This window comes from Mirounga angustirostris, unplaced genomic scaffold (assembly GCF_029215605.1).
Source record: "Mirounga angustirostris isolate CCGP_5_RB_7025 unplaced genomic scaffold, mMirAng1.0.hap1 SCAF_13, whole genome shotgun sequence".
NCBI classification, from domain to species: domain Eukaryota; kingdom Metazoa; phylum Chordata; class Mammalia; order Carnivora; family Phocidae; genus Mirounga; species Mirounga angustirostris.
Window position 1 is genome coordinate 93,261,296 of NW_026991721.1, and position 22,678 is coordinate 93,283,973.

General features: G+C 50.7%; 1 protein-coding gene across 7 annotated transcripts in view; it reads right to left on the bottom strand.

Moving 5' to 3' along the window:
• Positions 1-22,678, bottom strand: part of GRIK4 (glutamate ionotropic receptor kainate type subunit 4) — a 424,832-nt gene that overhangs the window by 41,033 nt on the left and 361,121 nt on the right. For all 7 annotated transcript variants that reach the window (XM_064577326.1, XM_064577324.1, XM_064577328.1 and 4 more), the window contains one exon: positions 1,281-1,394. In XM_064577326.1, the coding sequence (XP_064433396.1) occupies positions 1,281-1,394 (114 nt within the window). The remainder of the gene's footprint in view (positions 1-1,280; positions 1,395-22,678) is intronic.

Consider the following 22,678-nt stretch of genomic DNA (forward strand, 5'->3'; position numbering starts at 1 on the left):
GACTATCGCCCTTAATTCACAAGACAGACACATCAATGACAGCGTCTACAATGACCAAATCATCAGATTGCTTTCTGTCTTTAGCCTGGGGAGCTTGGGATTTCGATGCTGCCTCTTCTTCTAGATGATGTGGCCTCCTTTTCTAAGCCAGGCAGGGATCATGATGGATGCTGAGGTCCAGCACAGGACAACGCTCCTCTAAGCTGCTCAAACGGGCTCTATGACAAGGGGACCTGCCCTCTTACAGAAATGGGCTGTGGTTCTTGATGCCCTAGCAGCTCCCGCTATGTGAGCCCAGGCTGGGATAGCGAATACAGACAATCCCCTTTCCCTAGGGCTGGGATTTGGGGCCTGAGAAGGGGTCACTTCTTCAGCAGGCACGTGGGATGAGCGCTTGATTCCTTCCCTGTTGGGCAGCCTTGTGGTGCCAGGTAACACCCTGGAATCTACTGTGTTAGCGTGACCTTGGACACCGAGAATGACTTGAGTATTGGGGAAATCCATATAATAGCTGTGCACTTAGAGCCAGTTTGGATAAAAGGATGAGAAGAACGTTCTTCTGGTTCAGTCAACTATGTGCTGACAACGTAACTATTACCCTCTTTGTGGATGAGGCTCAGCCAGCATTACTCTCCTGATGCTCCCCACATCCCCCACCAGCCAGTGTCCTCTGTCAGGTCCGTCCTTACACCCATTGGTGTGCCTTCACAAACTCATTTAGACACTCACTCTAGGCAACCTAACCAGAGAAGTCTTTCTCTCTCTCTCTCTCTTTTTTTGAAGGATGCAGAAAAGTGGACAGGCCAGATATAAATGACATTATTTATTCACCAGTATGACGAACCCAGAGGGGAAGGAGTCTACATTCTCTCACCAGACGCAATGCTCGGAGGGAACAGAGGTGCACCTGGGAATCTGCAAAGCCCTTGAAAATGCTGGGGTGACTCATCTGGACTGGGGACCTTGTCCCTAGGAGGAAACAGAGTGACCAACAGGGCCACTCCCCGACACCGTACGCACCCAGGGTGAAGAGATCACTCTCGGCCATCCCTAGTCAGTGAGGCAAAAGCAAATTTTACTGGAAAGCCCACAAGTGTGACTTTCCCATTCTTCCTGTTTGTAAGTCCATGCAGCTGATGGGGGAGAAAATAGCCCAGCTCATTTGCATTTAAGTCTTGAAATCTAAATATTTCCGTGAGTCATTCATTATTACCATATAACTCAGTGTTTGCATGCAAATAGCTTTAATGACATAAATGCTTATAAAATAAGTCTCTTACCATATGAACTCGGTAAAGAATGCTAATTCCCAGAGTCATGAACGGCTTGGAGAAATCTATCACCTTCTCCCGCTCCGCAGTAATGGTGAGGCCCGCCACGGCCAGGTCCGCTTTCTGGAAGGGACAGAGAGAGCCCATCAGTGGGGTGGCCAGGTGAGATGCAGGGACAGGGACTTGTGGCCAGAGGTCGTCACCACTGGGAAGATGTCACTCTGGTCCGGCTTCTCTGTGTGGGGAGTGACTCTGGGTAGTCCTGATCCATCTCCGACCCGAATATCATTCACAAAAGGACATGGGTGTTGAAGCTGGAACTCAGGCACTTTTGCGGCCAGATGCCTCTAAATACATCAGTAAGTATAAACAACAGAGGACTGTCCAGAGACAGTCTCAGAATGCCCGAGAGGAGGGAAAACCGGCACACAGAGGCTGCTGGATTCTCAACAGTAAGTAGTTTTTAAATTCAACTTCTTAATTTGCTCAGTCTGCAGAACTTGATGGAAGTGCGAGGCTGAAGAGGAGCCTCGGTGGGGGGAGTTAGAGAGGAAGAGAGAATGGATGCCACCACAGAAGTGAGAAACAAGCTACCACCACCAAGGAACTGAGCAGGTGGCCCCACGGTGCAGAGCTTGTCCTCGTCAGAGCCAGGACTGGACCTCGGGCCTCCCGGACCCCAGGACACTTAAAGCTGCTGCCAAGGTTACAATTCAGGTGCCAAAGAAGTAAAAGAAGGGTCTCTGGCTCTCCATGCAAAAGTCATCAGAATTTGTTCGGAAGACATTGCCTTCCCTGCTCTCGGCCCCCTCATGACACCGCAGATGCCCACATCTGATGAGAGTCTGATTTAAAGCCTTCTGGGAAGGAGATACTACTGAATTCCTCAGTACTCCTCTTTGCCAGACAGTTCTTCTTGTCCCTAATTTAAACCCTTCCCCTGGCAAAGCAAACTCACTTCCTATTGGTCTGCTCCCCTGTTATGGTGCAAAGGGGAAAAGCCCAGAACTGGCGTGTTGTTCTGGTCCCTCACAAACCCCCTAACCTAGGCCAGTCACTTCACAGCCCTAGACGTCCTTGACCTTGTCCTTAAACTAAGGATGTGAGGTGAAGACAGTGCTAGGACCCTGCCCAGTAATTCTCTAGCAGGGATTCTCAACATCCTGTCTCTGACCACCTGCATCAGAATCACCTGGGGGAGCTGATTAAAATGCGAATTCCTGAGTCACATCCCAGACCCGCTGGATCATACTGTGGGCAGGACATGGGCATCTGTATTGGTAACAAGCTGCCCAGCTGATTCCGACTTCCACTAATATTGAAGAACCATGTTTTATAACCTAGGCGTGTATCTCAGACTGGCCCCCACGGGTTTCCATTTCAGCTTAACTCCTTCTTCTGATTCTGGTGGAGCAGCCGATGGAAGAGAGGAAGAGTTCTAGAAAGGAGGAAAAGTGAAGCATCCAACAGTTTGCAAATAGGCCAGGCAGTTCTGAACGAGCACACGCACACACACACACACGTAAACGAGTCTACCTAAATCACTACAAAGAAAATAGAGAGATAGACACGCTGGCCCTCATTCTGCACACAAGGGACTTGGCGATGTGTGTACAAGAGGGATAAATCTATTGGCAAAGGTCAGTCTCTCCTGCATCTCAACCTTGAGCCTCTGCTCCCGATCGCGTTCCGTCTGCGGGAGCAGCCACGTGATCCGGCGTAGGTTAAGGAACCTAGGGCCTTATAAAGGGAGGCCAGGCTCAAAGGAAAGAAACGAGGGTGCCGATGTAAGAGCTTTTTGATGAAAAACGACATACGTGAATGCCTCATTGTGCTCTTTCTGTATTTCTCCGAGGGAGCGCTGATTACTGCTATCAAGTGAGTCAACCCTTGAGATTCATAAATGAAGTTTGATTAGAAGGTTGTTAATGCTTTCATTTGGGGGACTCTTTGGAGGGCTGCTGGGGCCTTTCAGAACCTCGGCTCCTCCGGGACAGCAGCTCTGACTGCAGTTCCGCTCGCTCGAGAGCACAGGTGTAGAAGAAGAGAAATCAAGGGGCGCCTGAGTGGCTCAGTTGGTTGGGCGACTGCCTTCGGCTCAGGTCATGATCCTGGAGTCCCGGGATCGAGTCCCGCATCGGGCTCCCTGCTCGGCAGGGAGTCTGCTTCTCCCTCTGACCCTCCTCCCTCTCATGTGCTCGCTCTCTCTCATTCTCTCTGTCTCAAATAAATAAATAAAATCTTTAAAAAAAAAAAAAAAGAAGAGAAATCAAGCCAGCACAAAGACCCAGCGGGCGCAGTGCCAGTCCCATGTGTGCGGGTTTCCAGCCAGTCAGCAGCCAAGCCCTGCATGAACCTTGGGAGGACGAGACGAGAGTCAGCTGGGTTGGATTGAAGGAATTGAAGAAAAGAGGACGAAAACCAAAACAGATGAAATGGGCAAAGGTAAACACAACTCCCAGTCCTTTCTCTGGTTATTTATTTATTTATTTATTTATTTAAAGACTTTATTTATTTATTTGACAGAGACACAGCGAGAGAGGGAATACAAGCAGGGAGAGTGGGAAAGGAGAAACAGGCTTCCTGCAGAGCAGGGAGTCCGATGCGGGGCTCGATCCCAGGACCCTGGGATCATGACCTGAGCTGAAGGCAGACGCTTAACGACTAAGCCACCCAGGCATCCCTCTCCGGTTATTTAAAAACACATATCCCACCCTCCCAAATTAACTGAACTCAACAACTCTGCCCCCAAGGTTCTCTACCTCACCCACAGCTTTCCCCCCAAAAGGGCAAACTTTGGATTGGAATCTGGAAATCCGTTCACAAGTTTATAAAAGTTGGCCAACAATGACGTTATGGTAAAACCATTCCATATGGAGAGAATGCTGGAAACGGACAGTGTCCCAGGACGGCCCTTTCCCGGGTGCATGCAGAATGACTGCATACCCAGGGAGAGTGTGTGCCCCAGGCTCGGACAGGCATCCCTGTCTACTCACAGAGAGACACTTCCCAAACTGGGCCAAACAGAATAACCACCTCATGTGGACACTGCTGACTCCCTCTTCCCTTTGCACCTCTGTCAAGAGTAAGTTGGGGGCAGGGGAGGCAGGGAAGGAGGTGTGGGATGGAAAAAAGCAGTGGCAAGCTAAAAGACACCATGGAGGTTTTGTGGTGGTGTTTTTTTGTTTTTTGTTTTTCCTATTTAATCAACTCAGTATAGAATAGTAATTATCTACCTTGGCTTCAATACACCCCAAAGTTATCAACAACAACCTCTCGGGGTCGGGTTATTCCAAAAGACCCACATTCATTTTATTTCACCTTAGTTAAAAAGACATTATGCTACAAAGCAGTCTTAGATGAGGAGATAATATGCCACAAAACCAAACTAACAAGCAAAGGGGGCTGGGAGTATAGAATGCTAGCTACTGTCAGTATAGGGGAAGGTGGGAGGGGTGGGCAGGCTTCCAGTCCGACCCAGCCCTTCTGAGTCTTTGGCCGCTCGGGACAGGAGGGCTGCTCTCTGGCAGAAAGAGCAGGAGCCAGGACATCAGAAGCCCGGACTCTGGTTGTAGCCAGGCCACAAACTCACTGTGACCGTCGGCGAGTTATTCCATTTTCTGGGCTGAAGCTTCATCCCCTGTAAAATGAAAGGGCGTAACTAAATGCCCTCTAAACTCTCTTCTCCAGCTCCCAAACCCTGCACTTTCATTTCGCTTGGCTCGAACAGGTAGACCTTACTTTCGCTGGCCCCTATTTCGCTCAAGAAGATGATGGTGGTCTGCAGAATCAAATGCTCTGGAGCAGATGAGGAGAATGAGTTCTGAGGAAGAAACTCTCAGACTAGTCAGTAAAGAACAGCAGCTGAGAGGGACCCCAGGCGGGGACATTTTAGAGAAAGAAATCTAGAAAGGTCAGGAAGGTACACCACCATCTGGATAGCAGGTCTGGGGGTGTAACTCCATGGGCTGGGAAACCAGAAAAGGTGCGGATCCCCCAGAGCCAGAGGAAGAGAAGGAGGGCTGATAAAAGAGAACTGGCAGAAAGTTTTGTATACATGATGGTGTTCCTAGTCTTGGGGTGCGTGTGTGTGAGTGTGTGGATGCACAGGGGCATGCACAGGGGCATATAAATACCTTCCCTCCGAGAGAAAGACCTCTCTCTTTCCCGTTTTCGATTGAAAGTGTTCTTTGAAGAGCTTCATGTTCTGCCTCTGAGAGATCCCCCTCTTTTATCTCCTGGATGTTTGTGGAATTTACAAGGGGAGAGCAGGCTGGAGCAGCCTGGAGGTGACGTCTGTTCCAAAACAGACGATCCTTTGCTTCATGGAGTTTAATAGGGGTCATGCAACTGGCACTATTCCTATCAAAGCCTGGAGGCTCCGCGTGGCTGCTGCCACTCTTCTCCTGGGCGCTGGGGCCCTGGCTGGGAAGACGGCAGCCAATTCACAGCAGCGCTCCGGTCTGCATCCGCCTGAGCCTGCTGCTCCCACCGGGCGCCTCCCTGAGGACCCTGCTACCCCCGGGATGGCCGCACGGGCTCCTGGACCCGCTGAAGGGAACAAAGCACTCTCCAGTGTCCTCCTCCTCTTTTAGAGAGCTGCTGCCCCCTTTCGGGCAAAATGCTCTCCCTTCCCCTCAGCAGGGCCCCAGCAGCACGGACTGACCGCCAGGGGCCTCAGCCCGGCCTCCCCCCTGCCCTGCCTGGCAGCCCCTCCCTTCCACAGAGCCAAGCTAAGGAGAGGATGGGACAGGGCAGAAGACCACATGCCCATAGCAACTCAGCCTCTCTGGGACTCATTTTACTGGGCTAGACGGTGCGGGCAATGCCTGCCCATGACCGTCCTGGGAGAGTCAAGGGGGGGTGATGGATGGATGTGGAAGAGTCTTCTAACCCGAACACCCTGCAGAGCTCTGGCAGGCCTGGGGGCAGCTGTGGAGGCAGCAGAATGGGTGGCTGAGGCTCAGCCTTCAGGGTGGGCCGGACCTCTCTGGACTTGCTGTGTGACTTTAGGCGAGTCACTTCACCTCCCTGAGCCTCCGTTTGCTCATATATAAAGTGGGAATAATAATAGGACCTACCTCCTAGAATTGCTGAGCAACTGAATGAGATGATGCTTGTACATGCTGAGCATGGGGCCCCGTTCAAAGTAAGTACCCAGTGCATGTTTGCCATGAGGAGGCTAATCTCAACAAGGGCCTCTGGAGACAGTATCCTGACCCATGCTGAGCAGGAATGTCGGGAAGGCAGCCAGGCCTGTTCTAGCTCCATGTACGGCAGAGGCCCCAGACACTTGGCCCCTGGTGGTCTTTCCCGGGTGACCCAGGGACATGCACGGAGCTGTGTTAACACTGGTGTGACTGCCTGTCTCTGAAGATTCATACAAGGATCCTCTTAGGCCTCATCCTGTCCCACTGCTTAGAAAACTCAAGGAAAAAACTGACACCCAACTTGGAGACCAAACCCAGTCATTTCCCACAGTCTCTTTTTTGTTATGTGATGCTCCTCTGGGGACAGATTAAATGACCTCCCCAGCTTCCATTGACTTCTCGGATCTACTGTGCTATCTATGATCAGCTTCCAGATCTTCTCTCTCTGGCTTTTTTTACAGCCCCCCCCCCCAGCCCCCACGTCCCCAGCCTCCTGCCCCCTGGGGAAGCCGACTGCTCCCCCGCCTGCACACACTTTATTTCACCTGCTGCTCAGGCCCCACGGTGCCTCACATTCTTTGCTGTCATTTAACTCTGTAATTGTGTTACTTAACTCTGGAAAGCTCTGGGAGGCTACAGATGGAATGAGAAAATGCTACACAGAATAAGGTTGTACTGAGCATTCCTGGAAACCTTCATTCCAAGGTAATTGTCTTTGGAGATCCCCCATATATTGAGAAGGCTTATGGAATTCCAAGCAAGGCCAGCCTAAGGCTGTGAGAACAGAAGCTGCCATACCGTGTAAATGCCCGGATAGGAAGGAGCTCCGAGTCCACCAAGCCCGGCTTGCCAGGGAGGGATAATGCACATGAGGCTCTGGCTGAGGATGACATGGGGCCACTGAGCTCATCGAGCTCCTGGTAAATGCTGTGTCCTGGGATCCCCCCACTTGGGTGTGGGCTCTCGGGGTAGGCAGAGACAGTGCACGGAACTCAGTATGCCCTCTTCCTCTGTGATGCTCAGCATTCCCTCACCCCTCTTTACTGACTCTCCACTCTGCCCCAGGCAGTGGGCCAGGTGCTGAGATACAGGCATGGCCCCTGATGGCAGAGGGCTTACTGTCCGGTGGGGAGGTGGACAGTCATTAGACTGTCAGAGAAAATGTTTGTAAAATTACGGCTGTAATAGGTTTTATAAAGCAGTCATAGAAGGCACCATAAGAAGGTAGAACAGAGGGTTGACAGAGTCTGGAAGGTCCGTGGGAGGTCCATGGGGGTTTTCCCAAGATGAAATGCAGTTGCCTGAACAGAAATTACCTGTGACAAGGCCTGGGGTGAGCACTCCCAGTGGAAGGGACAGCATGTGCCAAGGCCCTGAGGCAGGAGGAAGCTTGGTGCATTCTAGGGGCTGGAAGAAAGCCAGAGTGGCTGGAGGACATAGGGCTGGGGGGCATGCTGTAAGATGAGGCTGAAGAGGCAGGCAGAAGAGGCAACAGGTTAGAGAGTAATCGGGTGGCCCTGAGTATTTTAAACAGGGGATGGCCTACAAGATAAGATCTGTAACACTACCGTGGCTAACACCTATAGCCCTTCCTGCATGTCAGGGACCGGACTGAGCACTTTATGTGTGTTATCTCACTTAGCGCTCACAAGATCCCTATGAGGTAAGTTACTATTATTACCCCCGTTTTATAGATCAGGAACATGATGCTCAGAGAGGTTAAGGAACTTGCCCAAGGTTGCCCAGCAAGTAAGTGGCCGAACCAGTTTCAAACCTGGGCAGTTTGGTTTCAGAGACTGTATCCTGAACCTGCAACCAATTCAATTGGCTCTAGTGAAGAAAAAACACTAAAGAGGGACAAGAAAGGACCAGCCCCATTTTTCTAAAAAAATTAACTTTTGCACCATGACAACTATACCTGTCCTCGCTCTTAAACAATTATCCATGATCCTCACTCCCCTTGTCAGCCCTCCTGAACTCCTGGGACTTCAGCCTCACTTCCCAGCATTCCCTGGGGCCCCCTGCTGCTGAATCCAAACACACCTTGCGCTTTCTTACAGCAATAGCTCCAAGGACGCTATGTCCTCCACCTAGAGCGTCCAACCCGCGACACCACCGAGTCTTCAAAGTCCATTCACAGTTTACCTTCTCTGCAAGAACGTCTGTCACCTTCCCAGGAATAAGCCCTTCCTCTGCTCAATCAGCAAAGGTGATAAGACACTGCTTATACACTCAAGGGGCATGTGTCATGTATTGCCTTGGATTAGAACAGGGGCCCAGGGCTCCTACTCCAACTCTGTACTTACTGGGTGTCAGCTCTGCACTCACCTTCTCCGTGCCTCAGTTTCTTCTTCCATAAAGGGGGCGTGACAACAGTTCCCACCTTCACGGAGTCTCTATGGGAATCAAATGAGCGAGCCATGCAAAGCCTAGGCCTGGCACAGAATAACTCTCCGTAAATGTTAGCCCTTCCTGTTATTACCGTCGTTGTGGGCATTCAAGTGCCTCTCTTAGCTCCCCATCAGATTATAAGAAGCAGGGACAAGGTCTTTAAAATACTTAATATATATACCATTTCAGCGTTGCCGTTGGCAACGTGTTTTACAAGGAAACAGAGACCCAGAGAGGTTAATAACTTGCTCGAGTACACATAGCTAGGACATGGAGAAAGTTAGCTTCAGACCCACATGTAGTCTCAGGACTATGTCCTTTGCTTTTGATGGCTGCGCTGTTTACAGGGAATTTCCCAAAGTGGGCAGCCAATAAGTCCCTAAATGAACAACCAGGGCAGCCAACAACGCGGGACAAAGGAGGACAACCCACCAAACGTGGCCTACCCTCGAGTGCCTTCTTGCTGACCGCAGAATGAGGCTGATGCCTGACACGTCCCTGTATGTAGGAGGGATTTTATCAGCAAGTCAGAATGGTAGAACCAGATTCAGGTCATGATCCATGCAATCCTCCTCCTCCAGCCTAAAGAAGACTCAACACCCCGCATCCCTGGCCAGAGGGCTCCCTTTCCCCCTGACGCCCCCCCAGGCCTGGTGCCCTGGAGCCCCACGCAGGAGAGGAACCAGCCTGGTGCTCTAATTCTCCCCCCGGGAAAGCACAGGGATGGTTAGGACAGGCCCACGCTGGGCCCAGCGGCCAGAGAGAAGAGGCAGGACTGGCTCCATTGACCTCCTTCCAGACTCTTGCCTGCCCTCAGTCCTTTCCTGCTGCGCAGTGAGCAGATTAACATCTGCAGCTCAGCCCATTTCAAATTAGATTATCTGCTTACTTCCTGTCTTTGGATCGATTCACCTGCTGGGTGCCTTTCTCCCTCCCCGTCCCCGCCCCCGCCTAGCGAGATGCCCAGGGAACCTGCCATGACTCACGGAGGTCACCAGGCCTAGAGGCAGCAGGATCTGAAGGGAGACAGGGAAGCTCACTCCCACTCCTGGCTCGAGCCTCAGCAAAATTCATCATTTAGGCCTTCCTAATAACAAGCCTGAGAAGTGCGCACATCTGCTCTCCTGCAGCGGGAGGCAAGCTGACACCCACTCCGCCCGCTGTGCACTGGGGCCAAGGATAAACTCGCTCTGGGGCTCACACGGCACCTGCAAAACAGTGTCCTCATCCACTGGGGATGCTGGATGCCAGCCCCACCACTCCTCCCTTCTTTCACGCCAGGATATGGAAGCAAGGATGAGGGAATAGAGGATAGCGCGCAGTTACCTGTCACACGCATGTGCATGCACGCACACACACACACACACACACCCCAACCTGGCCAGTACCCAGGCCCCAAAGAAGGCTTGCTCCCTGTTCAGAGGGAGGCTCTGATCACGGCTTTCACAAACCAATCTAAGCCCACATTTGTGGGCCGAGTCCACCCTCGGTCATGCTCGGGGAGCAGAGGTCCAGAGGAGTATTAGCATTCCCGGGGAAGTGGCCATGTCATTCGTAGGTCCAAGTGCTCCCCAGTGCTGTTTCTCGAAGTGACAGTCTACTCTCAGGGTTGGATGAATTTCTTTAGACTTAAATTAAAATCCCCATGAAATATTTAGTTGGCTCGGCTCAGGGCTGCGTTACTGGCCTATGTGGGCAGATTTCAGGAAAGAACCAGGCTTAAAGTAAGAAGAGGTTGGCCATTCAGCCACGGTGAGGGGGTGGGGCGCAGGGGTCCAAGCAAATGTTGTTTACCTTTGACCTCTTGTCACAGTCTCCCATTCACGGGCCATGGACCCTCTTGCCCTTTGGGGTCAGACAGATGTATGTTTAAATCCCAGCCCTGCCATTCACCAGCTGAGCAAATTACATCAAGTCTGGGCTTCGGTCTCCTCCTCTCTCAAATGGGCAAAATAATGCCTTTTATGGTTGCTGTGAGGATTAGAAGTACTAACCTATGTAAATGGAGCTCAGGTGTGGTCCTGCCTCTTACTATCCCCTCTTCCAACTGTAGCCAGAGGAGGCTTTTTGAGAAACTAAAGCAGATTATGCTGTTCTATTCTGTGTTGACTTCTTAATCTTTTTTACGCCCGTGGACCCTTTTCGCACTCTGGGGAGGTCTCTTCACCCCTTCTTTAGAAACGTTTACAAATGTTTATGCCATTTGCTGGATTGCATAACTGTAGGATGCAGAAAGACAGTTGTCAAAATATTTTTCCATTTTTGCACTACAGGGCATAGAAGAGCTAGAGGTCGGTCTAAGAGCAACACTATCATATTGACACCACCAGTGACAACAGGGCAGGCGTGGTGCAAACACCACCACGGGCTGTTGCCCACAGCCACAATGGAAGGAAGTACCACATTTCAGTTTAAGTTTAGAAAAAAAATAGATGTCAATTTGTCCCTTCTGAGTTTATGGTCTGTCTTAATGCTATCCTCAGACCCTTGGGTATGCATGGACCCCAAGAAAAGAACGCGTAAAGACTTCCCAGTTGGGGCGCCTGGGTGGCTCAGTCGTTAAGCGTCTGCCTTTGGCTCAGGTCATGATCCCAGGGTCCTGGGATCGAGCCCCGCGTCGGGCTCCCTGCTCTGCGGGAAGCCTGCTTCTCCCTCTCCCACTCCCCCTGCTTGTATTCCTGCTCTCACTGTCTCTTTCTCTCTGTGAAATAAATAAATAAAATCTTAAAAAAAAAAAAAAAGATTTCCCAGTTGACGAACAGAACAGGCTGACCCTGGAACGATGCGGGAGTAGGGCACTGGCCCCCCGCACAGTCGAAACTCTATGTGTAACATGTGACTCCCCCCAAAACTTAATGACTAATAGCCCACTGTGGACCAGAAGCCTTATGGATAATAAACAGTCAATTAACACCTATTTTGTATGTTGTATGTATTCTCTACTGTATTCTTACAATAAAGTCAGCTAGAGAAAAGAACATGTTATTAAGAAAATCATAAGGATAAGAAACAAAACAGAGGAGCATAGAGGAAGGGAGGGAAAAATTTAAAAAGATGAAATCAGAGAGGGAGACAAATCGTAAGAGACTCTTAATCATAGAAAGCAAACTGAGGGTTGCTGGAGGGGAAGGGGTAGGGGGATGGGGTAACTGGGTGATGGGCATGAAGGAGGGCATGTGATGGAATGAGCAGTGGGTCTTGTATGCAACTGATGAATCACTAAACTCTACTTCTGAGGGGGAGACGAACCATGAGAGACGATGGACTCTGAGAAACAAACTGAGGGTTCTAGAGGGGAGGGGGGTGGGAGGATGGGTTAGCCTGGTGAGGGGTATTGAGGAGGGCACGTTCTGCATGGAGCACTGGGTGTTATGCACAAACAATGAATCATGGAACACTACATCTAAAACTAATGATGTAATGTATGAGGATTAACATAAGAATAAAAAACAATTAAAAAAAACCTCTACCTCTGAAACTAATAACACACTATATGTTAATTAGTTGAATAAATAAAAGAAAATCATAAGAGAAAATACATTGTTCTGTATTACAATATTGTACCGTATTTACAGAAAAAGATCTGTGTATGAGTGGACCCACGCAGTGCAAACCCATGTTATTTAAGGGCCAAATGTCATTCTTGACCACGGCCCACTGCGCCCTGCTGCCCACTCGCCATGCGCCGGCCACACTGGCCTTCGTCCTGCTCCTCCAACACCTGCAGTTTCATCTGCGTCTTCACATCTCCTTCCTCTGGCTGCAGTGCTCCACCCTGGCCTTGGCCTTGGCTAGGCTGGCTTCTTCCCACTGCTCAGATCTCAGAGCAGGCTTCCCTGTGTGCCCATCTAAAGGACCCCTCTCCCTGACACTCTCTGTCTTATTATCCTGTGTTACCTTCTTCACAGCAAAAATTATGATGCAAAATGGTCTTCTTTCCTTATTCATTCATTTAGCTGTTTATTGTTTAGAATGCAAGCTCCAGGAGGTAGGAGCCTATACTTCCTTGTATGCACATGTATCTCCAGAGCCTAGAACAGTGCCTGGTATGTGGTGGGCACCCAATACACCTGATGAATGAACGGGTGAATCAAAGAAAGTAGGAGCTCTGTTCATGCCATTCTCTTACCTTGATTCTGAACTGGGGGAGCAATTTTGTAGTCGGGTTTTGACTAAGAGTACACACGCCAGGGCCGACCTTGCCACTCGCCAGCCACAGCATCTTAGGCAAGTTACCTAACCTCTCTGTACCTTGGTCTCCTCATCTGGAAAATGGGGACAGGAATAATACAAACTTCATAGGTGTGTTGTGAAGCCCAAATGAATTAATATGTGAAGAGCACTTAGAACAGTGCCCAGAACAGGAAATATTAGCATAAGCTAATATTTTTATATGTGGGTTTCACATTAGAGGATGAACTTCAATTCTATTAAAAAAATATTGTTTCAAAAACATTGGCATAGGTTTTGAGAGAATGCAAAGAAACCCCACGACTGGAAAACCGATGTGTATTATGTGCGTGACATGGTGTTTGTGTGGTTGGGATGTGACCAAGAAGGAACAGCACCAAGACTGGGGTCCAGGCAGGTTATACCTGTGCCCTGAAGCCCTGAGATGCCCGAGCTCTGCTTGCTTACACCGCATCACCATCATCATCATCATCCTCCCCATCACACCCGACGTTCTGAAGACCCGCCAGCAATCACATGTCAAATAAAGAAAATAGAATCGTGTTGAAACGTGCAGGATGACATGCTCATTTCTTTCTTTCTTTTTTTTTTTTTAAAGATTTTATTTATTTATTTGACCGAGAGAGAGAGACAGCGAGAGAGGGAACACAAGCAGGGGGAGTGGGAAAGGGAGAAGCAGGCTTCCTGCCGAGCCAGGAGCCCGATGCGGGACTCGATCCCAGGACTCCAGGATCATGACCTGAGCCGAAGGCAGTCGCTTAACCAACTGAGCCATCCAGGCGCCCGACATGCTCATTTCTAATACAAACACCCCTTTGCCCCCCAGATCGAGAAATCCTTCCAGTCCATGTGACAGTGAAGTCACCAGCAGGCCAGGCATTAAGAGGCACGGAACTGCCACTGGCAAGTCTGCACACTTGGGCCCGTCTCCCACTCTGGCTGGCTGCCAAAGGAGCTGGGTGAGTGCTGGGGTGCAGCGTGGGGCCCCACCACGGATCCCACGGGGGCTCAAACTTGCAGCCCTGACTGCCTAAGCAGAGGGCTTGCAATGACCACTCTGGCTCTACATCTGTCTGGGGCCTTGAGGCTCCAAGTCAACACTGCGGGAGCACGTTCACACAGGCTCAGGCAAGGGGCTTCGGCTGGAGGACTCTGACAGTATCACGAGCCCACGGGGCCGTCTTGCTTTCATTTCCTTTGTCACCTGCCAGCCTTATAATGAAAATCAGTGTCACTCACCAGCCCTGTTATTAGGATGGTTTTTGTGGGATGAAATCAACCACCACCAGTTGTGGGAAGCATTGCTGAACTTCCAGAGGTTTCCCCTCTGCTCCCTCTCAGCTCCAAGCCAATAAGTCCCCCTCCACGGCTCTGCCCACCCCTCATGGTCCTGCTGGGCAAGGAGCGAGGTCCCAGCCCTGCCTCACACTTGCTCTGAGCTACCCAATGGCACCAGGAAGGGCGAGCAATGATCCGACCGATCAGATCCAGGATGTGGGTAGCACCCAGTCTTTTTCTCATCTGTTATCAGTATATGCGCAAGTCAAAACCCTTGCAAAGGACAGCAGGGCATTTTCTCAGGGATCCCTGTAGTTTTTTGAAGAGGAGAGCGAGAGAAGTCGCATGAACCTCTGGCCACCCTTCTTGGGTGACAAAGTGCATTTGATCCACTTCTGAGAGGTGTCCCACTGTGTTGACATGGCTCGTGTGCCCACCAATAATAACATCCCCAAGGTGCTTTTCACAGACTGCATTCGGCCCCACAACACCTGCCAGGTCAGCAGAAGCCAATTTAGAGCCTCGGGAATGAGGCTCAGCAGAGTCATGAGGTATTAAATCGGGGATAGGGGAGGGGGGTGGGGGGATGGGGCACCTGGGTGACGGGCATTAAGGAGGGCACGTGATGTGATGAGCACTGGGTGTGATAGGCAACTGATGAATTACTGAAGACTGCCTCTGAAACTAATGATGTACCCTATGTTGGCTAATTCAATTTAAATAAAAAATTAAAAAGAAAAAAAATCGGGGATAATGGTTACCTTTGGGCAGGAGGGGGTGTAGAGAGAAAGAGGAGGTATGTCAGCGGGGCAGGGACAAGGGGCCTTCGGGGTGCTAGTAATGGTGTTATTTCTTCACCTGGATAGTGATCACAGAAATATGTCCCCTTTGAGACAATTCATGAAGGTGACACTAAAGATTTGTGTACGCTTCTATATGTATATTTAAATCTAAATATTTTTTAAAAAGTCAAGTGATTTGCCCAAGCAGAAGAAAGAATGGCCCCCTTCAAGCCTGACACGGAGCACCTTGATGATTCTTTGGGACAGGAAAGCCCAGAAGATACACAAGGGGGGGGGGGTGCGCAGTGCTGGAGTCCCTGCATTAACTGTACCACGGTCTGGGGATTTCACACACCCCAAGAAAGGTAAGCTCAGGCACAGCGCGTCTACTGTGCATCTCTGTGTAAACATCTGGGCGACTTCTAATTCAAGAAGGGTGGAAAGCAACAGCTGGATGTTTTAATTAGATTTGCATTTGCATCTGGATGCAGAAAAGTCTAGATCCCTCGTCTGGTCCAAACAGCTGAACAGACTACGAAACTTCCGGAGGGGCCAACTCTTTGTCCGCTGCACACCAGGCCTCCCTGCTGGGAACTGCCATCACCCTCCAGCACCAGGCAGCCCCCACCCGAGGTGGGTCTTGAAACCCAGAGGAGAGGGAGACCAGTCCGTCACAGATTCAACAGCGATGCTCTCGTCGTGTCTTGTGACAGAGGGCTGTCTGAGGGCCCTGGGTGTAAGTCTGCCCCTTGATAGCTATGTGACTTTGGGCAACTCACTTAGCCTCTCTGAACTTGTTTCCTCATGAGCAAAGCAGGAAGGGTAACAGCTTCTATTTCATGGGGTTGTGAGGATGAAATGAGCTAAGGTACAGGGCCTGATGCAGAGTCAGTGCTCAGGGCTCAGTAAATGCTCACTGCCATTGTTACATCATCGCTGATTCGGACATCCTGCCTCTGTCCTCTGCCTACTCCCTCTGAAGCCCCTAGGATCTGGCCTCTGCTTCGGGCTGCACCATCCTGCCTGGTGGGGGTTTCCGGAAGGCTGAACCCTTCTACCTGATTTGCTCCAGCTGACTCCTCTTCCCTTTCGGCCAGAATGACACCGACGGGCACACTGGCTATACCTCCTGACCCCATCTCCTCTGTTTGGGTCTCCCGCCTGCGCCCCACGGTCCGCCACTCCCCGGCTGCCAGCTGGGGCCCCAGCCCACCGTTCCACCATCATCCAGGACATGGCAGGTCTGCTCCGGGTGTCTCCTGGATTTGGATAAGGGATCCATTTGGCAAGAGTGGACAGTGTCTTTCGGAGCAGTCCAAATTCACTGACTGGGCCACACGCAGCCATTTTAAAAGATGTAGGCCCTTGTTCGGCTGCCTACATTGCAAATGTAGACACAGCTGGAACAGGAGTTTGTCACCAAGCAGGGGAGCATATCTGAGGGCTGCAGAAGAGGAGGAATAATTCCTCGGGTTCTGGAAAGGTCTGGAGCAGAACGGGGCTCGCGGCTGCTTCCATCGCTGCCAATGCATCCATTGGCACGATCAAGACAAGGCCTGGTTCTCATGCTGACAAATGGTGGGAGGTCAGTTGCTCCTGACAAGCTCTAGGATGGCGAGAAAAATAGTCTGTGAATAAGCCCCTCAAAGCATATCATGATGCTGGCCAGGAGCTGTGAGAAGGGGAGGCCAAGCCACGGCAATGAGCAAGTTGAACACCACAAGACCTTCTGGTGCAAATTCATTTCTGTGAGAGAGGGATGGCCAGAGGACGGAGGGAGCTGTCACATTTGGATTCTTTGAAGCAGGCCTATTTATTCACAGGAAGGGAAGAGATGAGCTGGGCCTGCCTGCTCGGGCAGAGCAGGGAACCACGGCGGCAGGATTTGATGACTGAGGTACGGCTAGGTAAGCAAAGCCTGGTGTGTGCTCAGGGCAGGTCTGTGCAGTAATTAAAAGAACACAACATGGACCCATCTGAGCTTGGAGCCTGATTCTGCCACTTCACGGCCACGTAACCTTGGATGAGTTAGCCTCAGAGCCTGTTTGCTGATCTACAAAACGGGGGTCATGAAACTTCACCTGGTAAAGTTCTTTAAGGAGTCAATGAGATAATATTTGGAAAGCAATTATTAGCACTGTCTGGTACATAGCAAGTGCTCAGCCAACAGGCCCAGGATTATCTTTAGAGCGATTTCTAGCCAAGGCACGGGCAGAAGGTCAGCAGAGGGAACCAAAAGGGCCGGAGCCCAGCACCTGAGTTTCAGGGGAGGGGACTCAGAAGTCCAGGCAGGTGATCCTGGAGTCTGGTCCATGATGTTCAGGCCGTTGTCCCCCCTCAACACACAGACTCAGGAAACAAAGCCAGCAAGTACAACGGGACAAGATTTACTCCAAAGGCAGTTGGAAGATAAATGTGTGTGCGGTGGGGGCTGAGCAGATACCCAGTTAGGCCAGCTGAAGCTTGAAGAGTGGTCAGTGGTAGATCTGTGACTCGGGGAACAAATCAGGAGCCCCAGGGGTCAATTTGAGAGCCAGACAACTAACCCTGGACATTCCCACCTCCTGGGGAGAAGACAGAGGGGTGAGGTTGCTTAAGTTCTTCTTTCTCAAGACAATATTGGCGTGGCAAATGGGGTGGGGTTGGGTGTGCAGTGGGGTGAGCTGGAGGCCCAGCTGTGGGGAGCTTGGAAGGCAGAGACCAGGAAGGGGAGGCAGAGATTTATAGGAAGCCTATGCAGGCCCCAGGGCTGCGTGAAAGGGCAGCCCCAGGGAAGACATCAGCTCTACAACCCCAGCCTGATGAATGCAGCAGCAGACCTAGGCCACTGGTGTGCTCTCCCTATTACCAGTCAAAGGGGTCGTCTGAAAATCTATAGCTGGTTCTTGGCATTGGGCTGTTCTGTCCAGGCTCTAACTTCTTTGGGGTCAGAGGCTGTAATGGTTAGTTCTTTTGCCTTCACAGCATCTCATCCATCTGTCCATCTGTCCGTCTGTCCCTCCATCCACCCAAACATCCACCTACCCATCTATCCATCCATCCATCATCCATCCATCCACTCACACATCCATCCAACCTTCTGTCCACCTATCCATCCATCCCGTAATTACTGAATGTTATTGTATTCTGGGCCTGTTCCAGGTGCTACCACTATGCAGATGAATAAGACAGATGTAGTTCCTGATCTCTGAGAACTTACATTCTAGTTAAGGGAGACACATGAGAATAAAGTAGTCCCATAATAAGCAAGATGATTTTAGATGATGATAATCTCATGGAAGATAATGCAACAAAGTAATGTGATAGAGTGTGACTAAGAGAAAGGATGGAGGTCCCTTAGGGTGGCAGAGAAAGAATGCTTCTCAGAGGAGGTGACACCTGGCTTAGACCTAGATAATGAGGGGGAAACAGCATATTGGAGACTTGGGGGAAGACAGATTTTTGATAGAATGAAGAGCAAATAGGGGCACCTGGGTGGCTCAGTTGGTTAAGCGTCTGCCTTCAACTCAGGTCATGATCTCGGGATCCTGGGATCGAGCCCCACATCAGGCTCCCTGCTTGGCAGGGAATCTGCTTCTCTCTTTCTCACTCTGCCCTTCCCCACTGCTCATTCGCTCTCTCTCAAATAAATAAAATATTTAAAAAAAAGAATGAAGAGCAAATTTCCATATGCTGGAATGAAGCATGCTGTGTCCAAGGAACCAAGACAAGGCCAGTAGGGATGCAGCATAGAGAGTGAGAGCCAAGTGATGAGAGAGGTAGGGCCTCAGCATCAGTCCTTCAGACCCCAGGAATATTGGTGAAATTGTGGCGGATGCAAGGCAGAGCACGGGGGAGATGGATATGCTTATTTAACAGGTGAGCAAACAGTAGCTCAGGAAGATTCAGCCACTAATTTAAGGTTCAGGGAAAGACCCTGACTTGCAACTCAACCCAAGAGGATACGTGGACTTACCAGCCCCTTGTCACTTAACAGAGGTGTCTCCTCCCCCAAGAGATGGCCCAGAGAGCCCTCCCTCTGGAGGGAGTTTCTGCTCCTGGTGCCCCCTTTTCCCACAGAGGGCAAGAAAAGAGGGGGTTCAGAACAGCACAGCAGGCCACCACCATTGCATAGAACCTCTGGAAGGCTGCTGGACCTCCCCACTGTAGGAGCAGGACTGGACGTGGGCTACTTGCTCTGGGTTGATCTGGTAAGCTTATACAGTGTCCAGGCACAGTGTGGCAAAAAGACTCAAGACAGGGAGGAACCCGGCCCAGGCTGCTTACATCTCAGGGAGCAGGTGGACATGTGTGCGTGCATGCGTGTGTCGGAGGGGCAGGGACGGATGGTGGGGAGGCTGAGGACCTGAGCTTTAGGCCCAGAGAGGAAGTGCAAGCATAGTCTCCTCTAGAGAGATGAGTAACAGACTCTTGGGACAGCAGAGAGAGGGCTCACCCTCCCTGAGAGTTACCACATGCCAGGCACACTGCCGAGACTGGAGTTCATGGATTCGTCACACTAACCCAGAGGTGGCTGCTCTGATTTCCATTTTGAAGATGAAAACATGGGGGTCAGAAATGTTGGGGGACTTGCCCTCACAGCTCCCATCTGGTAGGGCAGGGATCTGCACAGGTGGCCCGGGGGGCGGGAAAGGGGTGTGAGGACAGGGGTGAATGCGGTCAGTCCTTCCGTTTCTCTACCGTGTATCCCGATGACTCCCAAATGCAGAGCAGGTCCAGCTCTGCCCTCCTTCTGGCTTCTCCCCATGACTTCCTGTCCTTCTCGCCATCAGACTCACGTCACGTACATCTCTGCCACCTAAAGCGACTCTTTTTCCGTGTACTATTTCTCAGTTCATTACTTTACCAGCCACCTGTCATCCACCAAACAGAGAGCAGGAGTCAGCCTGGAGTCTGCCCTCGCCCTCCCTTCCCTGCTCTCTCCCCGTTCAATAACCAAGCCCATCCATTTCACTTCTGCAACACCTGCTTCATCCGTTACCGCGACTCGACTCTCCATGCTGCTACCATCATTCACGTCTTCATTTGAATTATTCAGTAGTCTCTGCACTGGTCTCGTGGCTTCCAGGGCCTCCCCACGCCATCCATCTACTGAGCTGCATGGGTACTGGCGGTTCTCAAAGTGGAGACGCGTGGGCACCGACCAGGGCTTTCAAACTTGAATGTGCATCACAATCACCTAAAAAGCTCGTTCAGAGGCAAACTGCTGGGCCCCCCTCCAGAGTTTCTGATTTAGTAAGTCTGGATGGGGCCCCCGAACTTGGATTTCGGGCAAGTCCTCGGTGATGCTGCTACTGCGGCTGCTCAAGGACCACAGTTTGAGAACCAGGGCTCTAGAACCTGTTTCTACACCAAGGATCTAATCATGTCACTCCTCTGCTTACAAAACTCCAGGGGCTCCCTGCCGCCTTTAAAACAGAGCCCCAGCTCCTCACAGTGAGCCTCCCCACCTGGCCTAGGTATGCCTCTCCAGCATCACCAGCATCAAGCTACTGCCCTCCCTTCAGCTTGTGAGGAGCCTACAGGGCATGACTCATGTTCCTTAAAGCTGTCAAATATTTCAGACTCCATGTCTGCCCACGCAGTTCCCTGCCTGCAACTCCTTCCCCGCTGGTGCTTATCAAATTCCTACTTGTCCATCAAGGTCCAGCTTTACTATGCCTCCCTTTCAGGCATCATAGTGAGTTAGAATGACTATGGACTTTGATGTCAGACAGCCTTGGCTTTGAATTCCAGATCAATCCCTTGTTAGCTGTGTGACCTTGAATTAGCCTCTCTGCTAAGCTGGGGCCAAACTCAGTGTCTTCATTATAAGATGTGAATGATAATAGTCATCTTTTCAGATTGTTGTTGGAGAGGAACTGGTCTATGACAAATGCCTGGCAAGGAGTAGACAGTCAGTAAACAATAGCTATTATTATCATTAGCTCCGCTCCAAAGTCCTGCCTGGCTTCCTGGGGGTGAACTGTTACCCTTTTTCTCCATGTTCCCATAAAGTTTTGTACGATTCTATTTTGCATATATCACACGTATGGTCTCATTATTTTTTTATACACCAGGCCTCATTCCCAGTGTAGTTGGGGCCATAGTATGACTTATAAAAATTGATCCTCCCAGTAGATTTAGTGGGCACATGTTTTGGGCAATGAAAGGCATCTCTCTGTAGGAAGAGAATCTACAGGTAGATACACGCCCAGACCACAGTACATGCTTGGTGAGTAGTGCGAGGCTAGGTTTCAGGCCCCATTCACTCCTTGTACAATGTACAACCTGTACGGCTGTATTTGGAGGTTCTATGTATATGGCATGAGAGTTCAGTGAAAGTAAGAACTGTGTCTTATCAACCTGAAGCCACAACTGATGTTGAATCCACATATCCAGGGGCAGGTAATATTGGCTGAGGATGGGAATATATCAGCGGGCGAGTAGGGCCCTGGCCTCAGGTTCAGGGATAGGCTCCTTACTCCCGGAGAAAAGGGGAGCCCAAGGACCAGGGTTAGCCACATGAGAGACTCGGGCTTGAAGAATAATCAGGAGCTGAATTACTAAAATTGGGTGGTGAACGAGAACATGCTTTGGGGACCGAGACAGAAGTTAGGTTCCTGATGCCGAACTGGAATTCTTGAAAGCTCTCCTTAGAGTCCAGAGCCTGCATGAGCCTGCATATAACACCTCACCTCTGCCGGGTGGGGTGCGCAATCAGGACAAGAGGACCCTCAGAAGATAATAAGATACCATTTTCTATAGCTTCCTTCCCCACCCCTGCCCCAAATCAATGCCCTGCGGCCTGTCTCTTCTGTTGAACGGCAGGCCAATCTCTTGCAAGGCTTTTAGAGATGCCTTAATTAATACATTTCCACTTCTTTTGCAGATCCCTCACTCCCCTTAATGGATGGCACTCCGTGGGGAAGGCGGAAATAATTCCCAAGAAGTGAGCCTTCTGACAATTTCCCCGGGCTGCTTCTAGACGCCCATGGGGTTTGGAGGAGTTCCCAGTCTGAAGCGGCTGACGTAGCCGTGAACACCGCCAAACTCCAATCCCCCTGAGATGCCCACCTCCACTCCTGTTGTGGAAGAGAACCACCACAGGGATCGAAGGACGGGGAGACAGAGCCCTGAGGTCTTTTCCTGAATCCGGGCTGACCTTCTCTGGCCCTCATGCTCTCAAAGCCTGCTTTAGGGGACATAAAGGTTTAAGCTGTTCACCTTCACAGAGGATGTACGATGTCATTAGTTGGTGCTCCCCTGGCCATGTACTCACATCTCTCGTGGCCACACCAGAGCAAACATTTCTTTGATGTGCTCATACTCCCCCTACTTCCACACCACCTCGACTGTAACCTTTCAAAGACAGAACCAAATCTGGTCTGCCCTTTGACCCCAAGCCCCTAGCACTGGGACCTACACATAGGAGGTGTTAAATTACCTTCTGCTGATTCAGACGATTCAATTGATAGCCTGGTTTTCTAAGCCTTGGGTTGCCAGCTGGGTTGCCATTAAGGGATAGCATCAAAGGATAAGGGATGAGCTCCCTAAGTTTATGCAAGGAATACTTAGCACATGGCACCTTGTTCTGCAGGATTCGAAGGAACTGGTTATTAATGCTTTGCTGTGT